The 25583-nt window shown below is 37.6% G+C and overlaps 1 protein-coding gene across 1 annotated transcript; it reads left to right on the forward strand.

The window, feature by feature from the left end:
- The first annotated feature begins 1272 nt into the window (after positions 1–1272).
- On the forward strand, positions 1273–22899 carry LOC103253714 (leucine-rich repeat-containing protein 9-like). Its single transcript, XM_008051958.1, has 5 exons — positions 1273–1342; positions 4092–4200; positions 4954–5093; positions 8421–8557; positions 22128–22899. Exons 1-5 carry the CDS (start codon positions 1308–1310, stop codon positions 22370–22372), a joined length of 666 nt encoding a protein of 221 aa, XP_008050149.1. The 5' UTR covers positions 1273–1307; the 3' UTR covers positions 22373–22899.
- Positions 22900–25583: the final 2684 nt, after the last annotated feature.

Here is a 25583-nt window from a genome sequence, read left to right on the forward strand (position 1 = left end):
TTTGTTTCAAGTATGTTCATAATTGCTTATTGAAGACTTTTTGTGACAGCTGCTTTGAAATGCTTGTCAGATAATTTTAAAAATCGGTGTCATTTTAGAGTTGGTGTCTGTCGATTGTCTTTTCACATCTAAGTTGAGATTTTCTTGCTTTTTGGCATGATGATAGATTTTATTTTATTTTACTCTGGAATTTTGGGTATTATGTCATAGACTTTGGATCTTATTTAAATCTTCTATTTTAGCAAGCCTCCCTTGACATTGATTGCACCAGTGAGAAGATGGGGCACCACTTTGTTGCTGTCAGGTGGGAGGGAGAAGTCCAAGTTCCTCCATTTGGTCTCTGTTGACAACCCAGAGGTGTGTGCTCTATTAATTGCTATGCTGGGTTAGGAGGAATAGGGAGAAATAAGTCCACTCCATTTTTACCTGAAACTAGGCTGCCATTGATTCATTCTGGCTCAGAAGGAGGACTCCATATTACTGTTTCCCATAGACCTGCACTAACACATGTTGGCTAGGAGAGGCAGGAGTATTTCATTAATGTTCCACAGATACCTTATTATTACTGATTGGAAGTGGAAGTTCAGGTTCCCCATGTTGTCTTCAGTAACATTTATGTGGGGGGGGTGGGGAGTTGGAGGAGCACATTACTGTTGGGAAGGGATAAAAGTCCAGGCTCTCACTCAGCAAAGAGTGATGGAAAAGTGCTTTGTTACCAGTGGGCAAGGGTGAAAGTCTGAGTAGCCCATTCTGCCTTTTACTGGCAGAGGTGGATTTGGAGCCATAGTTTATTCTGTGGTGTTTACTAGAGTAGGTAGGCCAGTTATTTTCTAAAAGTTTTCTGTTTAGTTAAGCTTCCCTTTTCCTGGTCCTTTGACTACAGGCTTTTTTGGTGGACTTTGTCTTATTTTCTCTTGTTAGAATTTCTGGGGTATCTGGCTACTCCAGCACCCAGTCTAGCATATATTAGGCAAAAAGAAAATTCATGGTGTCATTCCTCAGGTCCCAAGATCGCTAGCTGATCTGCCTTCTTCTTCACACCTTTCAGTTTTGTTATATTTGTTTTGTATGTAATGTGCAAAGGTTTTAGTTCTACTTAGCAGGAGGAATAGGGAGAAATAAGTCCACTCCATTTTTACCTGAAACCAGAGAATTAATGTTATTTAGTCATCTGTAAGACAAGGCATCATTTTCTAAATATTCTCATATAGGAACCACCAGAGACTGAGAGTGCAAAAGATTTATTTGGTGGTAGACTTACTTCTGACATGATTGCAGAAGGACAAGGACATTCCAACTTCACCCAAATGCAAGAACTAAATTGGACATCATCATCTATCAGGTACAATCATTTTATTATATGCGTGTTGACATTTTAATTACATCTGTAATTATTATTGTCTGAATTATTATTATACATTTAACATCTTATCTAAATATAACCAATAATTCATAAAATCATCTACCCTACTTCAAAACTCATGCTAACTACACCATCCTTTGAAAAGCATTAATAATTTTTATGAATCAGAGGCCATTATTTTTAAATTTTTATTTTTCTCAGACACTATTATTTAAAATGTCAGATTTTTTTCCTTAGACTATGTGTTTCTTTTTGTTTTACAACCAAGATTTTAAAGTTAGAATATACCAGGTTTGCTCCTTACATCTTATTACTCTAATCCAATGCAATCCTAGTTCCACTGCCACATTTTTTTTTAATTTATATAAATTTGTGGGGTGCAAATGCTGTTTTGTTATATCTATAGCAAGTATAATGGTCATGTTGGGGCTTATAGGGTATCCATCACCCAGATAACATACCTTGTACTCACTGAATAATTTCTCATCATTTATCCCCCTCCCATTACCATTCAATCCACTGCTACATTTCTCTGACATGTTCTCATGAATGTCATCATTGTCCTCCTGGTTAGCAAACCCAATGGATTATTTTTAGTTCTTATCTAACTTGACCTCTCTGAGGCATATAAAAAGGCTGACTCCTCCTTCCTTGTACTTCTTATCGTCCTTTTATTCCCCTGTAAATTCACATTTTTGATTTTCCTGTACACTTCTCAGGGTTTCTTTTATGAGTTTCTACCTTCTGCTCTTCTCAGAATTTTATTCTCGGCCTCTTCCTCTGCAGTATTCCTTTCTCTGCTTTTCTCCTATAATTCCTTCTCTTTTCTCATCTTTTTCTTATTCTGTACTCTTTATGGGCAGACTTATCTTTAACCATAAGTTTGATTTATGGTGATGATCCCCAGAATTATTATTTTAAGCCCAAATCTAGGCTTCTCACATGAATATTTAATTGTTCCCAGGATAACATCTAAGAGGCAACATTTACATGCAGTTGCCCAACTCAAAAAAATCTGAAAACTTCTAAGTAATTTGTTTCTTTTTAGTTTCTATTTTCAATTCATCACCAAGTTGTCTACAGAGTCCATGTCTTAAATATGTCTCATAATTTCTCCTTTCCCTAGTCATAGCCATTGGCCTAGGTTGGGTAATGGACTGTTCTAGAAACTCTCGGTGATCTTTTGTTGTTGGTCTTGTATAAACGTTCTTTGAAAATTCATCTGTTATCCATACTGCCTTCTAAGATGCAAGTCATATCAGATCACTACACTTTTCAAAATTGTTCAATAGTTTTCCATTGTCTACAGAATAAAATTTAAAATTCTTTTGTAAAGCATATGACTCTTTAATTACCTGTCCATTTTTATCTCTTGTAATCCTTATCTTCATTGCTCATGATACTTTATACTTCAGTAATTCTGAAATATTCTAGTGCCTGAATCTTGATAATAAAATATTGTTTCATGTCTGTTCCTGCCTTTGTTTTGCTTGTGCACTGCCTTGATCTCTTCTTCTAATTTGCCTAACAAATAACTACAAACCCTCCAAGTGTCACCTCAGCATCCTTCTCCTCTGTGACATTGTCATACACCTAACTCTATTATAGCAAATTTCCTCTTTATTTTAGTTTTTCTGGCTCCCACTTGTTGAGAGCTGAAACAGTTTCTTTATTTTATTTCATTTTTTATTTTAAAGATGTCGGGTACAATTCATGGTTAGGTATACAAATGTTCATTATGCAGGTATCCCTGTTGATGAGGTGTGCCCCTCCCCTCCCTGGCAGTTTCCCTCAACTACCAATCCCATCCCCTCCCCTTGCAGTTTCCTGCTGCTGCCAATCCCTTTCATATAGTATTATGATAATTGTACAAGGTCCGCTTACAAGTGATACTTACATATGATACTCTGTTCTTTGTTTTTGTGATAGATCACTGACAGTTTCTTTCATCTTTGCTATAGCCTTTCCAAACGCATTGTCTGCACTTAGGAAATGCTAATGAAAATATGTTGAATTAATGAATATTAATGGATAAAAATATGACATAATTATAGCCTCAAGTTTAGGCTTTGTTTAAAGAAGTTGTTTGGGAAAACTCATTTTGTTTTATGCTGTTCTCTGTCATGACTCAAATGAAGATAGAAGAGTTGTACAGCTACAGACTAGGAATCAAGCATTCTGTTTAATTACCAAACATTCATCCAAGGTGGAATACCATCAAGGTTTTCAGGAGATCTCACAGAAAATTCTCTTTACAAACATTACTGACTTCTCCATTTCTTTCTAATCCCTAACCCCTTCCTGGCATTTCAGAAATAACCCACTTCACATATAGTCTTTGATGTTTATAACCTGAAAATCTTATTATTTACTATATCAACTTCACTATGATTTCATGAACATGTACGTGATTCCATGAAGAAAGTGGAAATGTTTATTTTATAAGTGTCTTTTATGATGGGACCGTGTTTATATGGTAATAGATATGTTTTTCTGAAAGCAATCAAATTCTATGTCACTTTCTTACATATGTGATCAACAAAAAAAGTATATTTAGTTGATCATTTGACTTATATGTTTCATATTCAGGCAGTTATGTTTTATAGCATTTGTTAGGTGAGATTTTTTTTTTTAATCTGCCTTTGGGAGTTGTATGTGGAAGAACTTACCTTTTCCTATGTTTTTCCTGTCCTGTGAAAATAACTGTATGTGCTCTGTTTAAATTCAGAACTGTGGATTTAATTCCAGTTGATCAGTTTAGAAATGTGTGTAACGTGAATCTACAGAACAATAATCTGACCTCATTCAGTGGGTTAATTTATCTCCCTAATGTGAAGGTGAGTCACTCATGAATTTTCTTTTGTTTCTTTCAAGGTGTTGAATGCAAGCTATCTTCTTTACTTTGGATTAAAATGTATTTCCATGTTATTAAAGTATAGAAATTGGGCAACCCCCTCAGGTCCCCTCCCACTGTGGGAGCTTTTCTATCCTCTAAATAAATCATGCTTCAAAAAAAAATCAATCAATAGAGAAATTATTCCTAAAGTTATTTTGTATTTTTTGTTTTTTACTAAGCAAGAAAAAAACTTACCTTCCAAAGATATTTTTATTTGATCTCAGTTTTATATGAGTGTCATATGCAGCAAACCTTACTATGCAGGAGGAAATGGAATGGAAAGGTGCCATAGTGAGCAGGTATGAAATGAATTTGATGGTGCTGAGGTTCTTAAAGCAGTTTCCTTTCTTGTTGCTTTGACTAAGTTATTCATGAAGGCCTTTTAAATACAGAGAAATAGCTGTCTCTTGACTAAAGGTATTCTATCTCTTTCAAACTTAGCAAGATCAGATGTGCAGATTGGGAAAACTGGAGTGGCTTTCTAGAATCTCCATTATTTTATCTGAAGTGTTAGAATTCCCCAGTGTGTCAGATTTAAAAACACATTAAAAACTAAATCCAATTAATTTGGGATATAAAAATTTGTTATTTTAACACAAATTTATTATCAAATTATTTGGTATATACCAAGTTTTATCTCTACCACTTTTAATAGTTTTGAGGATATCTGCTTAATAAAATATTCTTTCTGTAGGTCTTATGCCTGAACTATAATCATATTGAATCAATCATGCCCAGACTAAAGCCTCAGACTCACTTAACCAACAGACAACTGCTCTACCAGAAAGTGCCTTCAAGTGGCTATGGACAGCAGGGAACTTCAAAAACTAACAGGTACTATTCTTTATTTTTACAATTATAAATAATTGTAGTTGGAAAATTTTAAAAACAGTTATCCACATTAATGATATCAGCAACACATTACAGTGCATACATTTAGTTTATTTTAATGCTTATTTTACTTAATAGCTACATGCCAAAAATAAACTTCACAAATAAAAAGATACACAAAATATGTATTTTTCATTGCTTATCCCCTGATTCCTTAATTTCATGCCTCTATTGTAAATAACAAAAACAAGAAACAAACAAACAAACACCAAAGTCTTGTACTGAGTGTTTAATGATCTTGGGTTTTTTATTTTTTTAAATTGAGATACAATTCACATAAAACTCATACTTTGTGTACAATTCAGTAATTTTTAGTGTATTCACCAAGTTGTGCAACCATTACCTCTATCTAATTACAGAACATTTTCATCACCCCACAAAGGACTCCTGAACCCAGTGGCATGGATTTGGGTTTCTTTTAGCATTGTTTTGTTTTTATTTCTAAATTATTTTTCTGGTCACTAAATGCCCCAGCACCAATAGAAAAGATACTTTATGAAAAAGATGAGGACACGTTTGCCACCTACCTACACATTTTTGATAGAACATATATGTGTATATGTGTGTTTAAATATATATCTACAAATCAAAGTATTTTTCATTCCATTTTTCCCAATGAAGAACATTCTTTGTGTTTTTAATTACCTCGTTTGAAGTATAAAACTCGCTTATTTAAATATACAACCTGATGAATTATGAGATTCAGTCATATAACCTCTACTACAATCAAAATACAAAATATTCCCATCCCCCTAAATGCCTTCATGTCTCTTTATAATTGGCAACAACCACTAGTCTGCTTTCTATCACTATAGTTTTGCCTTTTTCTAGAATTTCATATGATTGGAATTATATAATGAGCAGTCTTTTGTGTCTGGCATCTTTCACTTAGTATAATGCTTTTACTATTCATCCATTTTGTTGCAAGTGTCAGTAATTCATTTCATTTACTGCTGAATAAGATTCCATTATATGGATTATATGACAAGTTGTTTATTCATTTATCATTGATGGGCAGTTGGGTTATTCCCAGTTGAAGCTATTATGATTAAAGCTACTGTGAACATTTTGTTTATATACATGCTTTTTTTGGAGCTATTCATATTTGTTTTTCAATAGTTTTATTGAAATACAGTTTACAAATCATGCTCACTGATTTTAAGCGTATAATTCAATGATTTTTACTCAATCTATAGAGTTGTACAATCATGACTGCAATACAATTTTAGAACACTTTCATCACACCAAATAGATCCTTCATGTCCATTTGCAGTCAGTTTCCTTTCCCCCCAGCCCCAAACAACCTCTAATCTACTTTCTATAAAGCTGTGTTCTCTAGACACTTCAAATAAATAGGATTATATCATAGACAGTCTATCGCATCTTGCTTCTTACACTTAGCAAGAAGTTTTTGAGATTCATTCATGTTGTGTCATAACTGGATATTCCATTTTATGCATATGCTACATCATGTTTATCTATTCACCAGCTAATGGATATTTGGATTGTTTCTACATTTTGGCTGGTATGAATAATGCTGCTATATATAAATATTAGTGTACAAGTATTTGTGTATACTAATATTTACATTATATGTATCTTAGGTAGATAGCTATAAGTAGAATTCCTGGGTCATATGTACTTTAGTGTTTAACTATTTAAGAAATGGATAAACTTTTTTCCAAAGTGGTTACACCATTTTTCATTACTACCAGCAGTATTTGAGGATTTTAATTTCTCCATAGCTTTGCTAACACTTGTGATTGCTTATTTTGTTGTTGTTGTTGTTGTTATAGCCATTCTAGTAGATTTGAAGTGGTATCTTGTTGTGGTTTTAATTTGCATTTCCCTAATGACTAGTAGTATTGGGAAACTTCTCACATGCTTATTAGCCATTCATATATCTTCTTTGGTGCAATATCTATTCAAATCTAAAACCTAAAAAGCCTAACTTTTTAATAAATAAATAATTTTCAAATATTTTCTATCAATCTGTGGCTTTGTCTTTTTATTTTCTTAAATGGTGTCTTTGTAGAAATCTTAATTTTGATAAAGCCCAATTTACCAATTTTTTTCCCTTACACATTGTGATTTTGGTGTCATATGTAAGAATTCTTTGCTTAACGAAGGTCACAAAGATTTTCTCATGTTTTCTTTAAAAAGTTTTATTGTTTTGCTCTTACATTTAGTCCTATGGTCCATTTGGAGTTAATGTCTGTGTATGTTGTGAGATAAAATGTGAGGTCTAAAACCATCTTTTCATATGTGGATATTTAATTCTCTCAGCACCATTTGTTTAAAACATTATACTTTTCCCTGTAGAATTGCCTTGGCACCTTTACTGAAAATCAACTGTCCATAAATGTAAGAATTTATTTCTAGAATCAGTTATATCCCATTGATCTATATGTCTGTCCTTTTGCCAGTACTAGATTGATTATAATAAATTTTGAAATCAGTGATTTAAGCCATCTAACTTTGTTCTTTCTTAAATTGTTTTGAATATTCTGGGCTCTTTGCATTTTATTTATAAATTTTAAGGTAGGATGATTATTGGGGGAAGAAGCCATCTATGCTTTTGATAAAGATGGTATTGAATCTATTGATCAATGTGGGAGAATTGTCATCTTAGCAATATTGACTCTTTTAAACCATGAATGTGGAATATTTCTCCATTTATTTAGAGCTTCTTTAATTTCTCTCAGCAATGTTTTGTAGTTTTCTGTGTATACATTTTGCACTTTTTTTGTTAAATTTATTGTGGAGTATTTTATTCTTTTTTTTACTATTGTGAATAGAATTGTTTCCTTAATTTATTTTCAGATTATTTCTTACTGGTAGGTAGAAATTCTGTTGATTTTTATATATTACTTTTTTGTCCCATGACTTTGCTGAACTCATTTAATAATTCAAGTCGTTTTTTAGTGGCTCCCTTAGAATTTTCTAAATACAGGATCATGTCATCTGAGAACAAAGACAGTTTTACTTATTCTTATCCAATCTGGATGCATTTTTTTCTTGCCTGATTGCATTTGACTATTGCTTTTCATTGTAATGCTTTATGTACTTTTTTATTTTTTATCATATTGTTAAAGAATGAGAAAGTATTATTATGTAAAATATAAAGAGACTATGTTATAATTTGATTCTGTAATATTAGTAAATTTTTTGTTAGCTTCAATCTATAGTAAATACATATTGGACTGTCTTTTTATAATATAGCTGGTTTGAAATTAAGTTTATAGCCTCAAACTTACCTATGTGTTTCAGAGATGCAATGAGCAATGAAAATTTGCCTCCAATAATGCACAGTTTAGAAGTTCTTCATTTGGGCTACAATGGAATTTGTAATTTAATACAGCTACAACTTAACAGACTAAGAAATTTAAAATTCCTCTTTCTACAAGGTGAGTAGAAACACTGGTGTTGTCTAAGTTTCTTTTATTAAAAACTGACTTTATGATCAACCTGTTTTGATAAGCAAATATAGGCATCAATATTTACTCAAAGATAATCATTAACAAAAATATTTTAGTAATCACAAATGGTTTTTTTTTTTCTATTTTAAAGATGTGGGGCACATTTCAGGATTAGGTATACAAGTGGTCATTTACAGGTAAAGTTTGGATCTCCCTTTGGTCCCCACTTTGTCTGTTGAGATCAGGTACTCTTATTGATGTTATGCACCCCACCAAACCCTGGCAATGTCCCTTTTCTGCCAATCCCTTTCTTATAGCAGTATGGTAAATATTCAGGGTCTGCTTATGAGTGAGAACATGTGGTACTCAATTCTTTGTTTCTGTGATAGATCCCTGAGTATTATAGACTCTAAATCCATCCCAGTGTCTGCTTTACAATGAAAGCTGAGAAGTCCATATGTTTGTCCTTCCACAAATGGGATTTATTGGGCTATTTACGTATTTTAAAAAATATTTTTGAAGAAAAATGCAATATTCTGGGGCTATATATATGTAGTAGTACATCATAATTTACTTTTATATCATATTAAACTCAAAAACAATAAAAAATAATCAGTGAGTAATTCACACGTATTTATTAAACCTAGAATTGTGCTAAGTACTATGAAAGATATGGAAGTACTATATTATTGTAATTTTGTATAATTGAAATTCTTGACTTAAAGTAGTTTAAGACCTACCTGTGGGGATACACAGAGACAAAGATGACTTAAGTTCTGACTCTGCATTGCTAACTTTAGTGCAATAGAAGTTCAAAGAGAAGAGAAATGGAAAGATTAACACCTCTACATTATCTAGGACTCTTTAAAGGATTGATAGACCGAAGATAAACATTACTGAGAGCTTTGCAAGCAGGGAGAGGAGTAGGAAAAGAATCATAGAGCATGATTGTGGTATCTGTGGGCCACTGCCTGAAAAGGGACTAATCTTATGAAAGCAAAGATTATGTAGTTATCTGAGAGAATGATAGAACCTCAACATGATCAATTTGAAAGACAATACATCTTGATATTTATTCACTTGGTTTGGTTTTAAGTAAACCTCATTATTTTATAATAATATTTTATTTTATTTATTTATTTTTTTGAGTTGGAGTCTCACTCTGTCACCCAGGCTGGAGTGCAGTGACATACTCACGGCCACCCCAGCTTCGATCTGCTGGGCTCTGGTGTTCCTTCTGCCTCAGCCTTTCAAGTAGCTAGAATTACAGGCACGTGTTAACATGCCCAGCTAATTTTTTTTTACGTTATTGTAGAGACGAGGTCAAAACAAGGTTTGAAACCATATTTGGTATACTGGTAGCCTTGTTTTGCTAATCCAGTAAAGTACAACTAGCCATTATGGGTACAGATGTGTCTGTCTGTATAACAGACTTCTGGCCAGGATGAATAACGATGGAAAACTTTTATATCTGACCAGATGGTTTCTATACATTTACATGCTGGGTGTGTGGAGGAAGCGAGAGACACTCAAATTAGGCAGAAGTACATAAAAATACAAGAAAGCTTCCCATTATAAGAAGGAACAGAAATGCTAATGAGACTTTTTCCCAACATATCCAATTTGAGGGGGACGATTTTGTCAGTCCTACAGCAAACAGAATAATAAACAGTATAGCAGCTGGCAAGTACAAAGACTGACAAAGCGTAGGCATGTAATTTTAGAAATAATGACTTATCTGTAAGGTGCTGATTCCATTGGGTCCTCAAGTTTTTGCTATGTGTAGATCAGCCAGTCCGGTGTGTGGCTGAAGCAAGGCCGATGGATCCTCAAGTTTTAGCCATGCATAGACTAGCCAGCCCAGAAATGGCTACAGCAGGGCTCAGAGAGTCTGCTTTGGGTTGTCCACTGGCTTCAGTAATCTTCCAGAGAGTCAGCCTAAGGGGAATTGATGGATTTGTGGTGCACTCCCAGTCCTGGGAAGCTGGTTTAACTCTGCTGTAATGGATCCAGGGAACTATTTTGGTTACCTTGACTGCAGTTGGGGTGGACAAAAGGACAGTAAATGGGCCCCTCCAGAGGGGTTTTAGAGGCTGTATATTTCATTTTTTTTTTTTACCCATACCATACCACTTGGTTTAAAGGAATGGGCATTAGTAGTCAAACTAATTGGTGACTATTTTCTGACTTGATAATAGATGGCATTTAAGGCTGAACTTAAGGCTTGCATTTGCTGTTTTAGAGTAAGGTTTCCTAACTCTTTTAAGTCTCCCTGTATGCCTTTAATAAGAGTGGGTGGATGCCCATAAAGGATTTCAAAAGGTAAGAAACCTGTTTGTTTTGTGAGGCTGGACCTTACCCTTAGAAGGACTATTGGCAGAAGTTAGACCCAGCCTAAATGAGTTTCTTGGCATAGCTTACTTAGTTGTGATTTTAAGGTCTGGTTTATTCGCTCCACCTTTACTGAACTTTGTGACCTATAAGTTGTATGGAGCTTCCATTTGATTTGTAGTCCTTTTGCCACCAACTGTACTACCTCGTTTACAAATGCCAGTCCATTGTCTGATCCTGTAGTGATCGGGAGTCCAAACAGAGGAATGATTTTCTTTAACAGGAGTCAGGGCACTTCAGTGGCTTTCTCTGTCCTTGTGGAGAAGGCCTCAATCCATTCCAAGAAAGTACACACAAAAACAAGGAGATATTTGTAGCCTCGGCATCGTGGAAGTTCTGTAAGTCCACGATAGGATCCTCAAAGGGTGTTCCCCCCAACATGTTGCACTTTGGGGGAGACTTTGGGTCCCTGCCATGGGTTATTTTGAGCACAAATTACACATTGTTCACAGACTTCCCTGACAAATGCTGGAGCCAATGATTCTAGAATTGCTATTCGGCCATCTTGATATCTCCACCATCCAGTTTGTAAGTAGTGTCCCGTTTCAGTTTCAAGCCATGTTTTCTCATTTGGTGTGTAGCAAGGGCTCCAGTTTGTCAGTGGGCCAGGAGGCAGCACCGTGGTTATTGGAGTGGTTTTAACAGTCTCTTTTGTTGCTTCAAATTTTGCTTCTTGATCTACTTTGCGATTTCCTGTGGCAGTTATTGCATCTCCCTTTTGATGCCCTTGACAATGTATGACTGTTACCTCTTTTGGTGCCCATACAGCGTCTAGTAGCTCTAGAATTTCCTTGTCATATTTTATGTCTTTTTCCCTGAACTGATTAAACCTTTTTCTTTGTGTAAGGCCCTATGCACATGTAAGGTAGTAAAAGCATACTTGGAATCTGTATAGAAATTAGCGCATAGCCCTGCAGCTAGCTAGAGGGCTCAAGTGAGCACAATGAATTCTGTTTTTGAGCTTAAGTTCCTATCAACAGAGGTTCCATCTTGACTGTGGAGTTTAAAGTTACCATCGAATAGCCAGCGAAGCATTTTCCCTCTCGTATGAAGCTGCTTCCGTCAGTTATGTACTCAACTTCAGGGCCCCTTAAGTCCGGACAACTAGAGAACATTTTATTTATTATTTCAGTGCAACCATGGTCTGGCTGTCCTGGTTCCACAGGTATTAAAGTTGCTGGGTTTAGGGCTTTTACTACCTCTAGGTGAATGCTTGAGTTTTCACAGAGCATTTCCCGATATTTGACCATTCGAACATTGGTTAGTCAGTATTGCCCCTTGTATTCCATTAAGTTTATTACAGCATGAGGCACCCTGACAGTTAGATTTTGTTCCATAGTTAGTCAGCTTCTGTTATTAAGAATGCTGTGGCTTCCAGGGCTTGTAAACAAAGTGGCTAGCCCTGAACCACAGAATCTAGCTGTTTGGATAAATATGCCACGGATCAATGCCATGACCCCAGCATTCGAGTTAAGACCCTCACTGCAATGCCAGTGCATTCATGTATGTATAGAAAGAAAGGCTTAGTTACATCTGGGAGTCCCAGACCAGGTGTATTGGTGAGGGCCTATTTAATTTGTTTGAAGGCCTGTTGTCGAGCCTTTTCCCATAGCAGAGGCTTCTGTTTGCCCCCCTTTGTGGCTTCATAGAGGGCTTTTGCCATGTTGGAGAAGTTAGGTATCCAAATTCTACAGAACCTCACAGCCCCCTCAAAACTCCTGGATTTGACACTGGGTAGTTGGGACTGGAATTGAACACACTGCCTGTTTTCTTTCAGGGCTGAGTTGGCACTGGCCTTGGGGCAAATTAAAATCTAGATGACTAACTTTTTCCTAACATATTTGGGCTTTTTTCTTCAAGACCATGTAACATGCCTCCCATAGGAGGGTGAGCAGTTGTTATGTCTCTTGCATAGAGTTTTTCTTGGTTTGTGCTGCTGACAGCAAGTCATCTACATACTGGAGCAAGGCACAGCCACATTGGTTTGCTGGAAAGTCTTTTAAATTTGAGTCCATACCAAAGATGGTTGGAGAATTCTTGAATCTTTGGGGCAGCTGGGTCCAAGTTAACTGTCCCTTGGCGCCATTAGTTGGGTCCTCCCATTGGAAAGTGAAGATTGGCTGGCTTCCTGGGGCCAGGTGGATGCAGAAGAAGGTATCCTTAAGGTCCAAGCAGGTGAAGAAAGCAGCCTCAGCAGGGACGAGACCTAGCAGTGTATAAGGGTTTGGGATGATGGGGTGTAGAGTGACCATGACCTGGTTTATAGCTCACAAGTCTTGAACTGGTCAATAGTCTTCCATGCCTGGCTTCTGCACTGGCAACAGAGGCATATTCCAAGCACACTGACAAACCTGGAAGATTCTGTAATGCAAGAGCCTCTCTAGGTGCTTGTGGATTCCTACTTGTGCTTTGTGTGGGATGAAATACTGCCTCTGATGGACTGGCCTGACCCCTGGCTTTAGTTCCACAATCACGAGGGGTATATTTCTTGCCAGTCCTGGAGGATTGTCCTCTGCCCACACTCCCAGTACTCGAAATGGCAGCGCTGAAGATTGTTGTGAGGCCTCTGTTAGACTGTAGAGTTGACATTCCTCTTCCTGGGGGACAGTGAGGGTCATGGTTTTAGCCTCTGGGCTAATTTCAGAGTTGTGTGATCAGGAGAATCGAATGTTATTTGAGCTTGAAACTTTCCAAAGGAGATCCATCCCATCAAGGCTATGGGGTAGTCTGGGAGATACAGGAACTCTTGTATGACCTCATGGCCGCTGACTGTGCAGCATTGCAGCACTGTTAAGGGATGTCTGGCTTGGCACCCAGTGACTCCCATAACATTAGCCCATTTTTGGGAGAAGGGATCTACAGGCTGGGTGATCACAGAGTGTTCAGCTCCCATGTCAACCATGAAGTCCATACGTTGGTTGCCTACTGTCATGATGACCTTAGGCTCCTGGGGACCTAAAGATAGTAGGAAGCCTGGTCTGGCCTATTCTTGTTACATTCCTTCCATAGAGGCCAGACCCATAAAGCCATTAGGAGCTTGTGGAGCCTTATGGGCCATTTTTCTGTTGGGCTTCCTCATCAGCTATTCATTGGGGGCATTCACCCTCCCAGTGGCCTTCTTGGTAACAACAGGCATGCTGGTTCCTCCCTAACTTCATAGGGGGTTGTAATGTCCCTTGTGTAGGCTGTTAAAAGGGGCTCAGAGGTCCCTGGGCAGGCTGAGGTGGTCTAGGTCTCACTCTGGGAAACTGCTGACTTGGCTGTCTTTTTCCCCGACCTCTGCCTCTGTTTCCTCCTGGAGGGCCTGTCATTTGGTATCCCACAATGGCAGCAGCAAGCATGGTCATTTTCTTTTTCTGCCTTCAGTCTGCCTCTTGCTGGGCCTCTTTGTCTCTGTCAATGAACATTTTTGTGGCAATTTTTAGCAGCTGGCTAACATTCATTCCAGCAAAGCCCAAAAATCAGTTTCCAGAGGAGGGAACATTCATTCTAGTTAACATTCATTCCAGCAAATGAATGTTATTTTGTAGTTTATATCGGATATCCCCCTGGGACTGTCCAACGAAGGCTGCATTTACCATGCACTGCTTTTCAGTTGCCTCTGGATCAAAGGAAGTATATAGTTGAAAGGCTTCACAGAGTCTCTCAGAACTGGCTTGGGCTTTTGTCAGCTCCCTGGAACACCTCAGAGACCTTGGTCATATTTATGGCCTTTTTCCTGCTTTCTCTCATACCTCCTAGGAGAGCCTCCTGATATCATTCAAGCATTTGCAGCCCCTGGTTACTGTTGGGGTCCCACTGGGGGTCCTCCTCTGGGAACTGATTTGGACATATTCCTGGGCATTGAGTGCTCCAGCTGGGGCATGTTCCTCTAGCCATTTTATAGCCCCCTGTGTAATTCTCTGAAGCTCCTCAAAATTGAATAGCATCAGAAGGAGATGGCAGCAGTCCATCCAGGTTGGTCTCTGGGTCTGGATAATAGACTGTATTAAGTCAATCATAGCCTGAGACTTTTCCGTGAAGGACAGTGTATGATTTTTCCAATTCAGGAGGTCTGTGGTGATGAAAGGCTGGTATACAAATGTGCATTGCCCATCTTGGATTTGGCCTTCTTGTTCATAATAAATAGGTCCCCTAGTCTCCCTCAGTGGCATCTGGAAGGCACCATGACATTCGCCTGATGCAAAGTTAGACATGCATTCTGGTAACTTCTTCCTAGGTGGGGTGTGGGGAGTCAGAACAGGTGGTTCAGGTGTGGCCTCAATCGTTCAAGAGATGTCCTGGGTTTAGGAGTACATTCCAATTGTGAGCCTCTATCAGAGGCTGGTGCATTGAAGCAAGTGGCAACGGTGAGCATACTGAAGAATAAGGTGGTGGGATTTCTATTTCACCAACCAGCACTGGCTTATCAGCCAATTTATCAGACTCTAATGGGCATTTGGACTGGGCTGTTTTGAGAGCTACCATAATTTTGCAATTGTCTTCCCAGCAAGCTTTTAGCCAAGAGGCCTGTGCAAGGACCGCATCCCGCCAACAGTCGATGTAAGGGAATTGGTCTGGGTGACCTGGCTCTCCCACTATAATTCTATATACTCTCCTAATGGTTCTTCTATCTTAGGATCCCTCTGGGGTCATCCAACCCCAAAAGAGGGCCAATCTATTTCACAGAACATATGGAGTTTTCTCCAAGACAATTTGACACTGTCACAATCTCCACAGAAACATCTGTCAAAGTTTTTAAGCATACAATCAAGAGAGGTATTTTTACTTTGGTTACCACCCATTTCCTCCTCCTAACAGACAGCAGACACACACAAATAAGGGAACAAGGGGTTTGGGAAACAGTTGGCGGGTTGGTATAAACCCCCAACCTGGACCAACCCTGTTATTTGGTTGGGGCCGCCTTCAGCTGTATGAGGTCATCACTGGGTAAGATCAGGACTCAACACTTGCTTCAGTCCTTTGGTCAGGTCGGAACCCTTCCACTGTCCATCTCATTCACACACAATCACACAGCACACTCTCAACCCTCTACCCTAGTCCTAGGAGACAACGTTTCCTTCCATTGCCTTTCAGTCCTTTCCGTCATACTTGAGACTACTAGCGGACTCTGGGAGGTGATCAAGCTCCCCTTTTGCCACCTACTGGCAGGTCTATGCAAAAGCCTGTGTTCCTACCCTTTCCGTTGGGCATTGCTCCTAACGCTAGTTCCCGTGCCTCTTCTGGGTTCCTGCGCTTTCAAGATCCTAGCCTCAGTGTGCCAGGAGAGGCCTGCCTCCTGCAGATCAAAAGGTCTGCTGCGCACCAGGTGAGATTGCCTCTCCTGTTGCCCAGGGGTCATACCCTGATGACAAAGGAGGTGGAACACACCGTCTCCAAACTCTCAATTTCCTGGCCAATTCACCAAGAAATATTCCGGGAAAACAGAGAGACCATGACACAGGCTGTTTCAGGAAGCAGCGTTTATTGGCGCTGGTGCAATTCAGTGAGCTAATGCTGCAAGGCTGAGTAACCTGGAGGGAGAGAAGGATTTTTATATGTTGCATTCAGGTGGGAAGGTGGTCAGGTTCTATGGTTATACATATATTTGGAATGTGCAGGGTTGTAATCAGCAGAAACAGTCCTTCAAAGAACAAGTTGTTTACAGGCTATATATGACAAGCAGGGTTCGTAAACCAAAAACTTCACAAAGAAAGAATGGGGGTGGTAAGGTTGTAAATTGATTGCTATCTTGCATTTACAGGAAAGTGGCTTGTGGCTGTCTGGTTTTTCTCACATCCCATATCTAGCAGGTTTGTAGCTTGCAGGTTGATTTTATTTAAAAAAAAAACAAAACTGTTTTCAGTCCTTCTCTGCCATACTGCAATGAACTGTCTCAGACATTGTCCTATAAAGCTATTGAAGTCTGTGGGATATATGTTCAGAAGCAGAAATTTGGGTCGAAGGATACTTAATAGGACACAGTGCTAAATATAACAAGTTAGCACACATCAATTAACTCCTCCTGGCACCACGTGAGTGTTTCAATATTCTCACTTCCCTGAAAAAGTTGGCATTGTTCATCTTCTAATTGTTGACAGCAAAAAGCATCTGCAAACTGTGGTCTGTTGGCCAGCAGCTTGTTTTTATAAATAAAGTTGTATTGCAACACAGCCATGTCCATTTTTTTAATGTATTGTCTAGGCTGCTTTCATGCTATGACAGAGTTGAGTAATTGTGATGGGGTAGTATGGCCTGCCAAGTCTAAATTATTTACCACCTGGTCCCTTAAAAAAAGTTTGATGGCATCTAAGAATTGATATTATTATTTTAATATTCATTTCTCTGATTATTTGAATGTGCTGGCCTTTGGTTTTCTTTTTTGTAACTTGCCTGTTTGTAAACTTTTTGATTTTTTTCTTGCTGATACATAAAAGTAAATCATATTCTAGTAACCTTCAGGAAATCAAATTTGGAAATGTAAAGAGGGCAAAATTCAAAGTTTAAATAATGTTGAGGGAAGTGGCTGGAGAGGCAGAAAAGGCAGCAGATAGAAGTCACACTTTCAAGAAACTGAAAAGAATGAAATTTGATGATGACTAGTGAATATTTGAGCATATTTAGAGGTTCAATACAAAGTGAGTCAGGTTACAGATACTGAACCACTGAACTGGGGGAGTCAATTCTGAGATCAATGTCTAAAGTGAGAGGAAGGTAAGAGTTATAGGCAAATATGCAATGATGTGGTGAGAACATGTCACTCATAGCTTACTTGGTGTCCATGAGATAGCTTACAGACCTGCATTTCAGCTGTTACGTTAAATCTGCAAGGAGGTGGGGAAGGTGGAGTTTTTAGTGAAAGGCAAGGTGGTGGTGTAGTTAAGCAAGTTAGAATCTTAAGGATTAAGGGCCAAATTTATGTAAAATTTAATCATTTAGTTGAATAAGTGAGAACCTTTCAAACAATGATAAACGCTGCTAGTTAAGAAGTGTAAGATCCAGGAAATCACATTCAGTAAAATTGCTTTAGAGTGTTCTTTCTTAAATGTGTTACTGAGCATTCTAAAATGAAAGATGGCCAAAAATATGCCACTGTAGACACTATTCAGCACTTGAAGTTATCCCATGTGGCTTTTATACTGCTGGTCTGAAAATATTTAAAGTGATATTCTAAACGTGTAATTTTATGAAAATAATATAGTAACACAACTGAGTCATTTTTTTCAGTCAGATGTTAATCAACATTTTTTTTTTCATTTTTAAGGTAATGCTTTTTGTTTGCTTGTTTTGAGTTGGAGTCTCACTCTGTCACCCAGGCTGGAGTGCAGTAGCATACTCACTGCCACCCCAGTGTCAACGGCTGGAGTCTCCGGTGATCGTTCCATCTTAGCCTTCCAAGTAGCCAGAACTACAGGTGTGCGCTACCACACCTGGCTATTTTTTTTTATTTATAAGGTCTCACCAAGTTGCCCGGGCTGGTCTCGAACCCATGGGCCCAGGCAATCCACTTGCCTCAGCCTCCCAAAGTGCTGGGATTACAGGCTGAGCCACTGAGCCCAGCCCTGGTAATATTTTAAAGTCTGTTATTTAGTTCTGTTAGCAACTGTATTAAAGATTGTGATGTTACCAGTTTCTCTAAAAGGATACAATAAAATAATTCTGAAATACCCACTTTTCATATCTTAACATGCTTGAAACTTGGTCATGTATTAATTGATAGCATGCCATAATTTATCTAAGTTTTATTTTTCTTTCTTAGTGTACATAAAATACTGACACATTTAGCAATTATTAGAGTCTTAAATTCAGTGAAGTGTATTGAACATCAAAGAGAAGAATCCTAAGACCATGGGATCATGTGTTCAACAATGTATTCATTTGCTAGGACTGCCACAGCAAAGTACCACAGACTGGGTGGCTAACACGACAGAAATATATTTCCTCACAGTTCTAGAGTCTAGAAATCCAAAATCAAGTTATCAACAGGTTGGTTACTTCCAAGGGCCTCTCTTCTTGGCTTGTAGATGGACTGTGTATCTTCACATGGTCTTCCCCCTGTGTGTATCTGTGTCCTAATATCCTCTTTTAAATATTTGTGTTTTTAATTACTATGGGCACATAATAGTTGCATGTGTTTATGAGGCACATATGATGTTTTGATAAAGGCACATAATGTATAATGGTCAAATCAGGATAATTGAGATATTTGTCACTTCAAGCATTTATCATTTCTTTATGTTAGGAACACTCCAATTCTACTCTTTTCTTTATTTTAAAATATACAATAAATTATTGTCAACTATAGTCACCCTATTGTACTACTGAATACTAGATCTTATTTATTCATTCTATCTATTTTTGTACCCATTAACCATTTCTACTTTCTCCCCTCTACCCTTCTTGGACTGTGGTAACCATTATTTTACTCTCTGTCTCTATGCATTCAATTTTTAAGAAAATATTTAGCTCCCACAATGAGTTGAGAACATGTGAAATTTGTCTATGTCTAGCTTACTTCACTTCACTTAACATAATGTCCTTCAGTTCCACCCATGTTGTTGCAAATGACGATTCCATTCATTCTTTTTCACAGCTGAGTAGTATTTAGTTGTGTATCTATACCACATTTTCTTTATCCATTAATTTGTTGATGGACACTTAGGTTGATTCCATACCTTGGCTATTGTGAATAGTGCTGAAATAAACATGGGAGTGCACATATGTCTTCGATATATCAACTTCCTTTCTTTTGGATATATACTCAACAGTGTGATTGTTGGATCATATGGTAGTTCTATTTTTAGTTTTTGAGGAACCTCCATACTGTTTTCTATAGTGGCTGTACTAATTTACATTCCCACCAACAGTCTACAAAGATTCCTGTTTCTCTACATCCTTGGCAGCATCTATCACTGCCTGTCTTTTGGATACAAGCCATTTCAATTGGAATATTAAAATTGTAGTCTTCTCATTTTAGTTTTGGTTTGCATTTCTCTGATGATTAGTAATGTTGAACATTTTTTATATACCTGTTGGCCATTTGTATGTCTTCTTTTGAGAAATGTCTATTCAGATATTTTTTTCTAATGAGTTGCTTGGACTCCTTATGTAGTCTTGTTATTAATTCTTTGAAATATGGGTAGTTTGCAAATATTTTCTCCCATGCTGTGGGTTGTCTATGCACTTTTTGGATTGCTTCCTTTACTGTACTTTTAAGCTTGATGCAATCTCATTTTTCTTTTTCTTTTGAGTTGGAGTCTCACTCTGTCACCCAGACTGGAGTGCAGTGGCCGCTCCCGGCCACCGCAGCCTCAACCTGCTGGGTTCCAGTGATTCTTCCGCCTCAGCCTTCCGAATAGCCAGAATTACAGGCATGCGCTACCATGCCCAGCTAATTTTTTGATTTATTGTAGAGATGAGGTCTCGCCTGCCCAGGCGGGTCTCGAACCCGCAGGCTCAGGCAATCCACTCACCTCAGCCTCCCAAAGGTGCGGGATTACAGGCTGAGCCACCGAGCCCGGCAGCAATCTCATTTTTCTATTTTTGATTTGATTGCCTGTGCTTTTGAGGTATTACTCAATATATCTTGGCCAAGACAATATCCTGGAGTGTTTTCCCAGTGTTTTCTTCTAGCAGTTTCAGGTCTTAGTTTTAAGCCTTTAATGCTTTCTTTTTGTTGTTATTGTTAGAGTCTCACTCTGTCGCCCAGGCTGGAGTGCAGTGGCACACTCACAGCTACCACAGCCTCAACCTGCTGGGGTTCAGGCAATCCTCCCCTTTCAGCCTTCCAAGTAGCTGGAACTACAAGCGTGCACCACCATGCCCATAATTTTTTGATTTATTGTAGAGACAAGGTCTCATCATGTTGCACAAGCTGGTCTTGAACCTCTGGGCTTAGGCAGTCCTCTCGCCTTGGCCTCCCAAAGTGCTGGGATTACAAGTGAGAGCCACCATACCCGACTTTAATTCAGTTTTATTTAATTTTTTTAATATAGCAAGAGATAGGAATCTGGCTTCATACTTCTGCATATGGATGTTCAGTTTTTCCAGCACCATTTATTGAAGAGACTGCTCTTTCCCCCATTGTATTTTCTAGGTGACTTTCTAAAAAATGAGTTGACTGTAAATGCATGGGTTTATTTCTATCTATTCCATTGATGTATGTATCTGTTTTTATGCCAGTTCTTACAAGGATACCAGTTATACTGAATTAAGGCTCACTCCCAATGACCTCATTTAACCTTAATTACCTCTTTAAAGACCCTATCTCCAAATACAATCACATTCTGAGGTACTAGAAGTTAGGACTTTGACATATGAATTTTCAGGAGACACAACTCAGCCCATAATATCAAGGAAGATAAATACTGAATAAAACATGGTATGGCATACTAGAAAGAACATTGAGCTTAAAATGTAAAAGGTTTAAGTTAAACCTAGTGTTGCTTTGCTACTTTTATGTCTTTGAGCAAGTCACTTAATTTCTCTGACCCTCATTTTTCTGATTATTAAAAAGAGATAGTAATATTTTCCCTGTTGTATTTTGAGACTCTAATATAAAATACTGTACATATAAAAGCATTCTGTAAATTGAAAAGTCCTCTTCTCATATGTTATCATTATCATTTATATAGCTATTGATAGCTACAAGAGGGAGAAATTGCAGGTTATAAAAAAGGGTTTAGGGTTTAAAGAATGAATTGAACTCTGTTTAATATGGTTGCAGTACAAAAATATGAGAAAGAACAGCATAATATGTATTCATAGATGTGTATTCTTCAACTTAATATAACAAATTAGTTTATTTTAAGAAATAATTAGATATACTATTGGAATGCCTATTAGTATAATCTATATATACTCAGGAAGTATATCTTTTGTATCACATTTATACATGTTTTTGTCAATAGCAACTATTTTAGCACTTAATTACTGCACATACAGATTAGATCAACTCATTACATTGTGTACGTCACATTCTGATCTTTCCAATACAAAGAAAAAATTGTAACAATATTATTTGATGATGATACTACCTTCCTATATATTACATTTCAATTTTTCTTGGAAATATTTTTTTAATGTTTTACTTATGTTTTAAAACAATTATTTAAGTGAAGGTAGATAACCTTTAATTCAGGAAGTTTGGGATATATATATAATTGATATCATGATTTGTGTTTTTTAGGGAATGAAATCAGTCAAGTTGAAGGACTTGACAACTTACTCGTCCTTCAGGAATTGGTAGTGAACCATAACCGCATCAGAGCATTTAATGACAGTGCTTTTGCCAAACCAAGTTCTTTGTTGGCTCTTCACCTGGAGGAAAACAGACTACGAGAGCTGGGCAAATTACAGCCTTTGGTAAAACTAGAGAAACTCTTTCTAGGATATAATAAGATTCAGGTAACATTATTTTGGTTTTTGTTGTGAGATTTATAACCTTTAATTCTCCCAGAGCTCTGCACGTAAGTCTTCCAAACACACCAATGAAAATTTTGCTAGTATGGTGTTTACATTGTATATACCATCTATATTTCAAGGCATGTAAATACTCTGTGATGCAGGGATGTCCACCCTGCTTCTATACTTATAAACTGGACAAACTCACATGTACCCACTCACTAATAAAGGTTAGCTTTAAATATTGTAAGACTCTTCTCATAAGTCCTCTCAGATCTCATTTGTTCCTTGACTGCTCTTAGTCCAAGTTGTTTCTGAGTCTCAGTTCCAGACTTCCTCTGGCCCTTTAAATGTGTCATATGTAGTTGGTCTTCCTGGCATTTGAATCAACTCCTGACAATGCACTTTACCCTGGCTTTAATATTACATCTCTCCCACTCAAGGCTTTTTTAGATAAGATCCTGCCTTGGTTTTACCTGCTCAAAGTTCAACCTGTTACTTTCAGGCCACTACTTCAACTGAGCCTGCTCACACTATCTCCAGAGATAGCGTACAGATAAGAGAGTTGAAGACATAACCTTATACAGCCCTCACATTTCTCTTTGCAATTCGGTGATGGTCTGTTAGCCCTCCTTTTATCAGCTTTACTACCTCTCCCATTCCTCTAAGACAGCCTTAAAGACAGACTGAACTGTGGCCCACCCCCAAGAGCAGGGCCCACTCTACCTTGTCCACCTTTGTATCAGTAAGTAGCATGGTACCTGGTGCATAATAGATACTTAATACATATTTGGCTTTATTTTCGAGAGTTCAGGAAGCCTTTTTCTGGGAAGATAAAAAAGCTCTGAATAAGATGAGAGGAATTCACGTGCAGTGTCCCTTTCTACACAGCAACTAGGGAATATTTCTCATACAGAGAAAAACTGTATACAACTGGCCAGGCTCAGTGGCTCATCCTGTAATCTCAGCACTTTGGGAGACCAAAGCGAGTGGATTGTCTGAGGCTGCAGGTTTGAGACCAGTCCCTGCAACTTGGCGAGACCTTATCTCTACAATAAATAAAAAATTTCGCAGCAACCTGAATGGAACTAGAGTCTATAATACTGAGTGACCTCTCACAGAAACAAAGATCCGAATATCACATGTTCTCACTCATATAATGGACCTTAAACATCCAATGCAATACTATACGAAAATGACTGACCATACTGGGAAACTATGGTGGGGGGAGGGAGATGGGATTAACAGTAGCAAATATCTGTCTGGGAACGGGGAAACACCCCATATCAACAGGGTGCCTGAATGAAACGCAATTGTATACCTAACCCTTAACCGTACCCCACAACTTCATAATTAAAAAAAAAAAAATTAGTCAGGCATGGTAGTGCACACCTGTAGTTCTAGCTACTTGGAAAGCTAAGGCGGAAGGATCACCAGAGCCCAGCAGGTCAACGCTGGAGTGGCCGTGAGCATACCTCTGCACTCTAGCCTGGGTGATGGAGTGAGACCCCAACTAAAAAAAAAAAAGTATACAACTAATGTATCCAGTTTCAAACATTCATCTGAGAAAAGCCTGCCAAAACTTGTGGTGATTCTTCCTAATCTAAATAGGAAAATTGCTATTCTATAGAAAGTCTTTCCAGTGATAGCAACTGAGCTAACACAAAGAATTCTCAAATCAAACTTAACACTCCTAAGAGATCTTGGTATAAAGCTTTAGTTATAATTTCAAGAATACACAGGGACATTCCTAGTGCCTTTTCAGGTCCTTCCTTCCCACATTACACATAGTCTAGTTTAGAATAAAAGATGAAGTCTCCAAGTAAGATTCTATGGGGGTGATCTTATGCAAGAAGGGTGTGTTTCATTTATGAAACATCTCCATTTTATACTTCAGCTTATGTGGCATTGTATATCCATACCTTATAATTCTATAGATTATAGGTTTATTTACTGTTAACAGTCCTTAACCAGTGAGTTCCATTAAGAGAATACCATAAATAAGGACCTAGCAAATATCATTGCTCTATTTGACAGAATGTTCAATTACCAGCATACTTACAAGAAAATAAGACCAGATAACCTGCTTTTCCTCAGGAATGTTCCTGCCCTACCTCCCCACCCTCTATCCCTCTTAAGGGAGTTAATGGATGGTAGCTCCATTGCTATAACAACTTCCTCCCCAGTAACTTAAACAGAATAATGTTTTGTGAAGCTTATTTATTATCAAAATCTCATATAGCTAAATGACAGACAGCTTATATGATAAATCAAGGGAGAATATGCATATTATTGAATGAAGGAGTGAGCATTATTGATTATTTAATGACCAGCCCTTCTTTGGTTCTTTTTATCCTTTAAATGGTTCTTTCAACTGAACTTAGATTAAGTGCTTTTCCACCAAACTTATTCTAATTATTGATATTATAATATCTTAATATGACCATACATTTAGCTGAGGAAAAAGTGAACTCAGAGGAATAAGAACATTAAGTTGGAAATTCTGTTGAATTCTGCTAAAATATATGTTCTTCAAAATTCTTAACTCTCAATTTAAATTTCTTTTGGAGAAAGACTTTGTTTCTAGATCATACCAATATAGAAAGATTGATACCAGCATTAATTTCCACAATGAGGCAATAATATTGCAGCCTTTGTGTTGATAAAGATTGATTCTGCTTTTAAACAGCCAAATAATCTCCTGAAGCTAGAAATGATTCCAGGAAATAGCCTATTGCTATTTCTTGTCCTAAATGAAGACCCCCAAACCAGACATAACTATTATTATGACTGCCTTAAGTGCTTATTCTGACATTGTATTTAAAAGGTAACAACCATTGGTGTGCTGGTTGATGTTAAACAACTGCCTCTCCTGGGGGAAAAAAGTCCCTAATTAGTAGAATTTGACAATTTCTATAGTATAATTTCTTTACCATCACCAGTGTCAAGTTAACAACCTGTCTTACAAAATTCCTAAAAATTTACCAATTGACTTTTGTGACTCAGTAGCAGCATACTAATATAAAAAATACCTTGAATTAAAAATGGAAAACCATCATCCCTCTCCCTTACAATTATGGACATATTAGTTTGCTTAATGTTTCTTTTTTTTGAGTTGGAGTCTCACTGTTGTTGCACAGGCTGGAGTGCAGTGACACACTCATGGCCACTGTAGCCTTGATCTGCTGGGCTCAGGCGATCCTTACCCTCAGTCTTCTGCTTAATGTTTCTTTACAACTTT

The sequence above is a fragment of the Carlito syrichta genome, unplaced genomic scaffold (assembly GCF_000164805.1).
Source record: "Carlito syrichta isolate Samal-C Ts95f unplaced genomic scaffold, Tarsius_syrichta-2.0.1 Scaffold247252, whole genome shotgun sequence".
In the NCBI taxonomy this organism is placed as follows: domain Eukaryota; kingdom Metazoa; phylum Chordata; class Mammalia; order Primates; family Tarsiidae; genus Carlito; species Carlito syrichta.

Coding starts and splice junctions, on each gene's coding strand:
- LOC103253714 (XM_008051958.1), top strand. CDS start 1,308: ATGCAAGAACTAAATTGGACATCATCATCTATCAG. Junction 5,094..8,420: donor GGAACTTCAAAAACTAACAG/GTACTATTCTTT, acceptor TATGTGTTTCAG/AGATGCAATGAGCAATGAAA. Junction 8,558..22,127: donor AAAATTCCTCTTTCTACAAG/GTGAGTAGAAAC, acceptor TGTGTTTTTTAG/GGAATGAAATCAGTCAAGTT.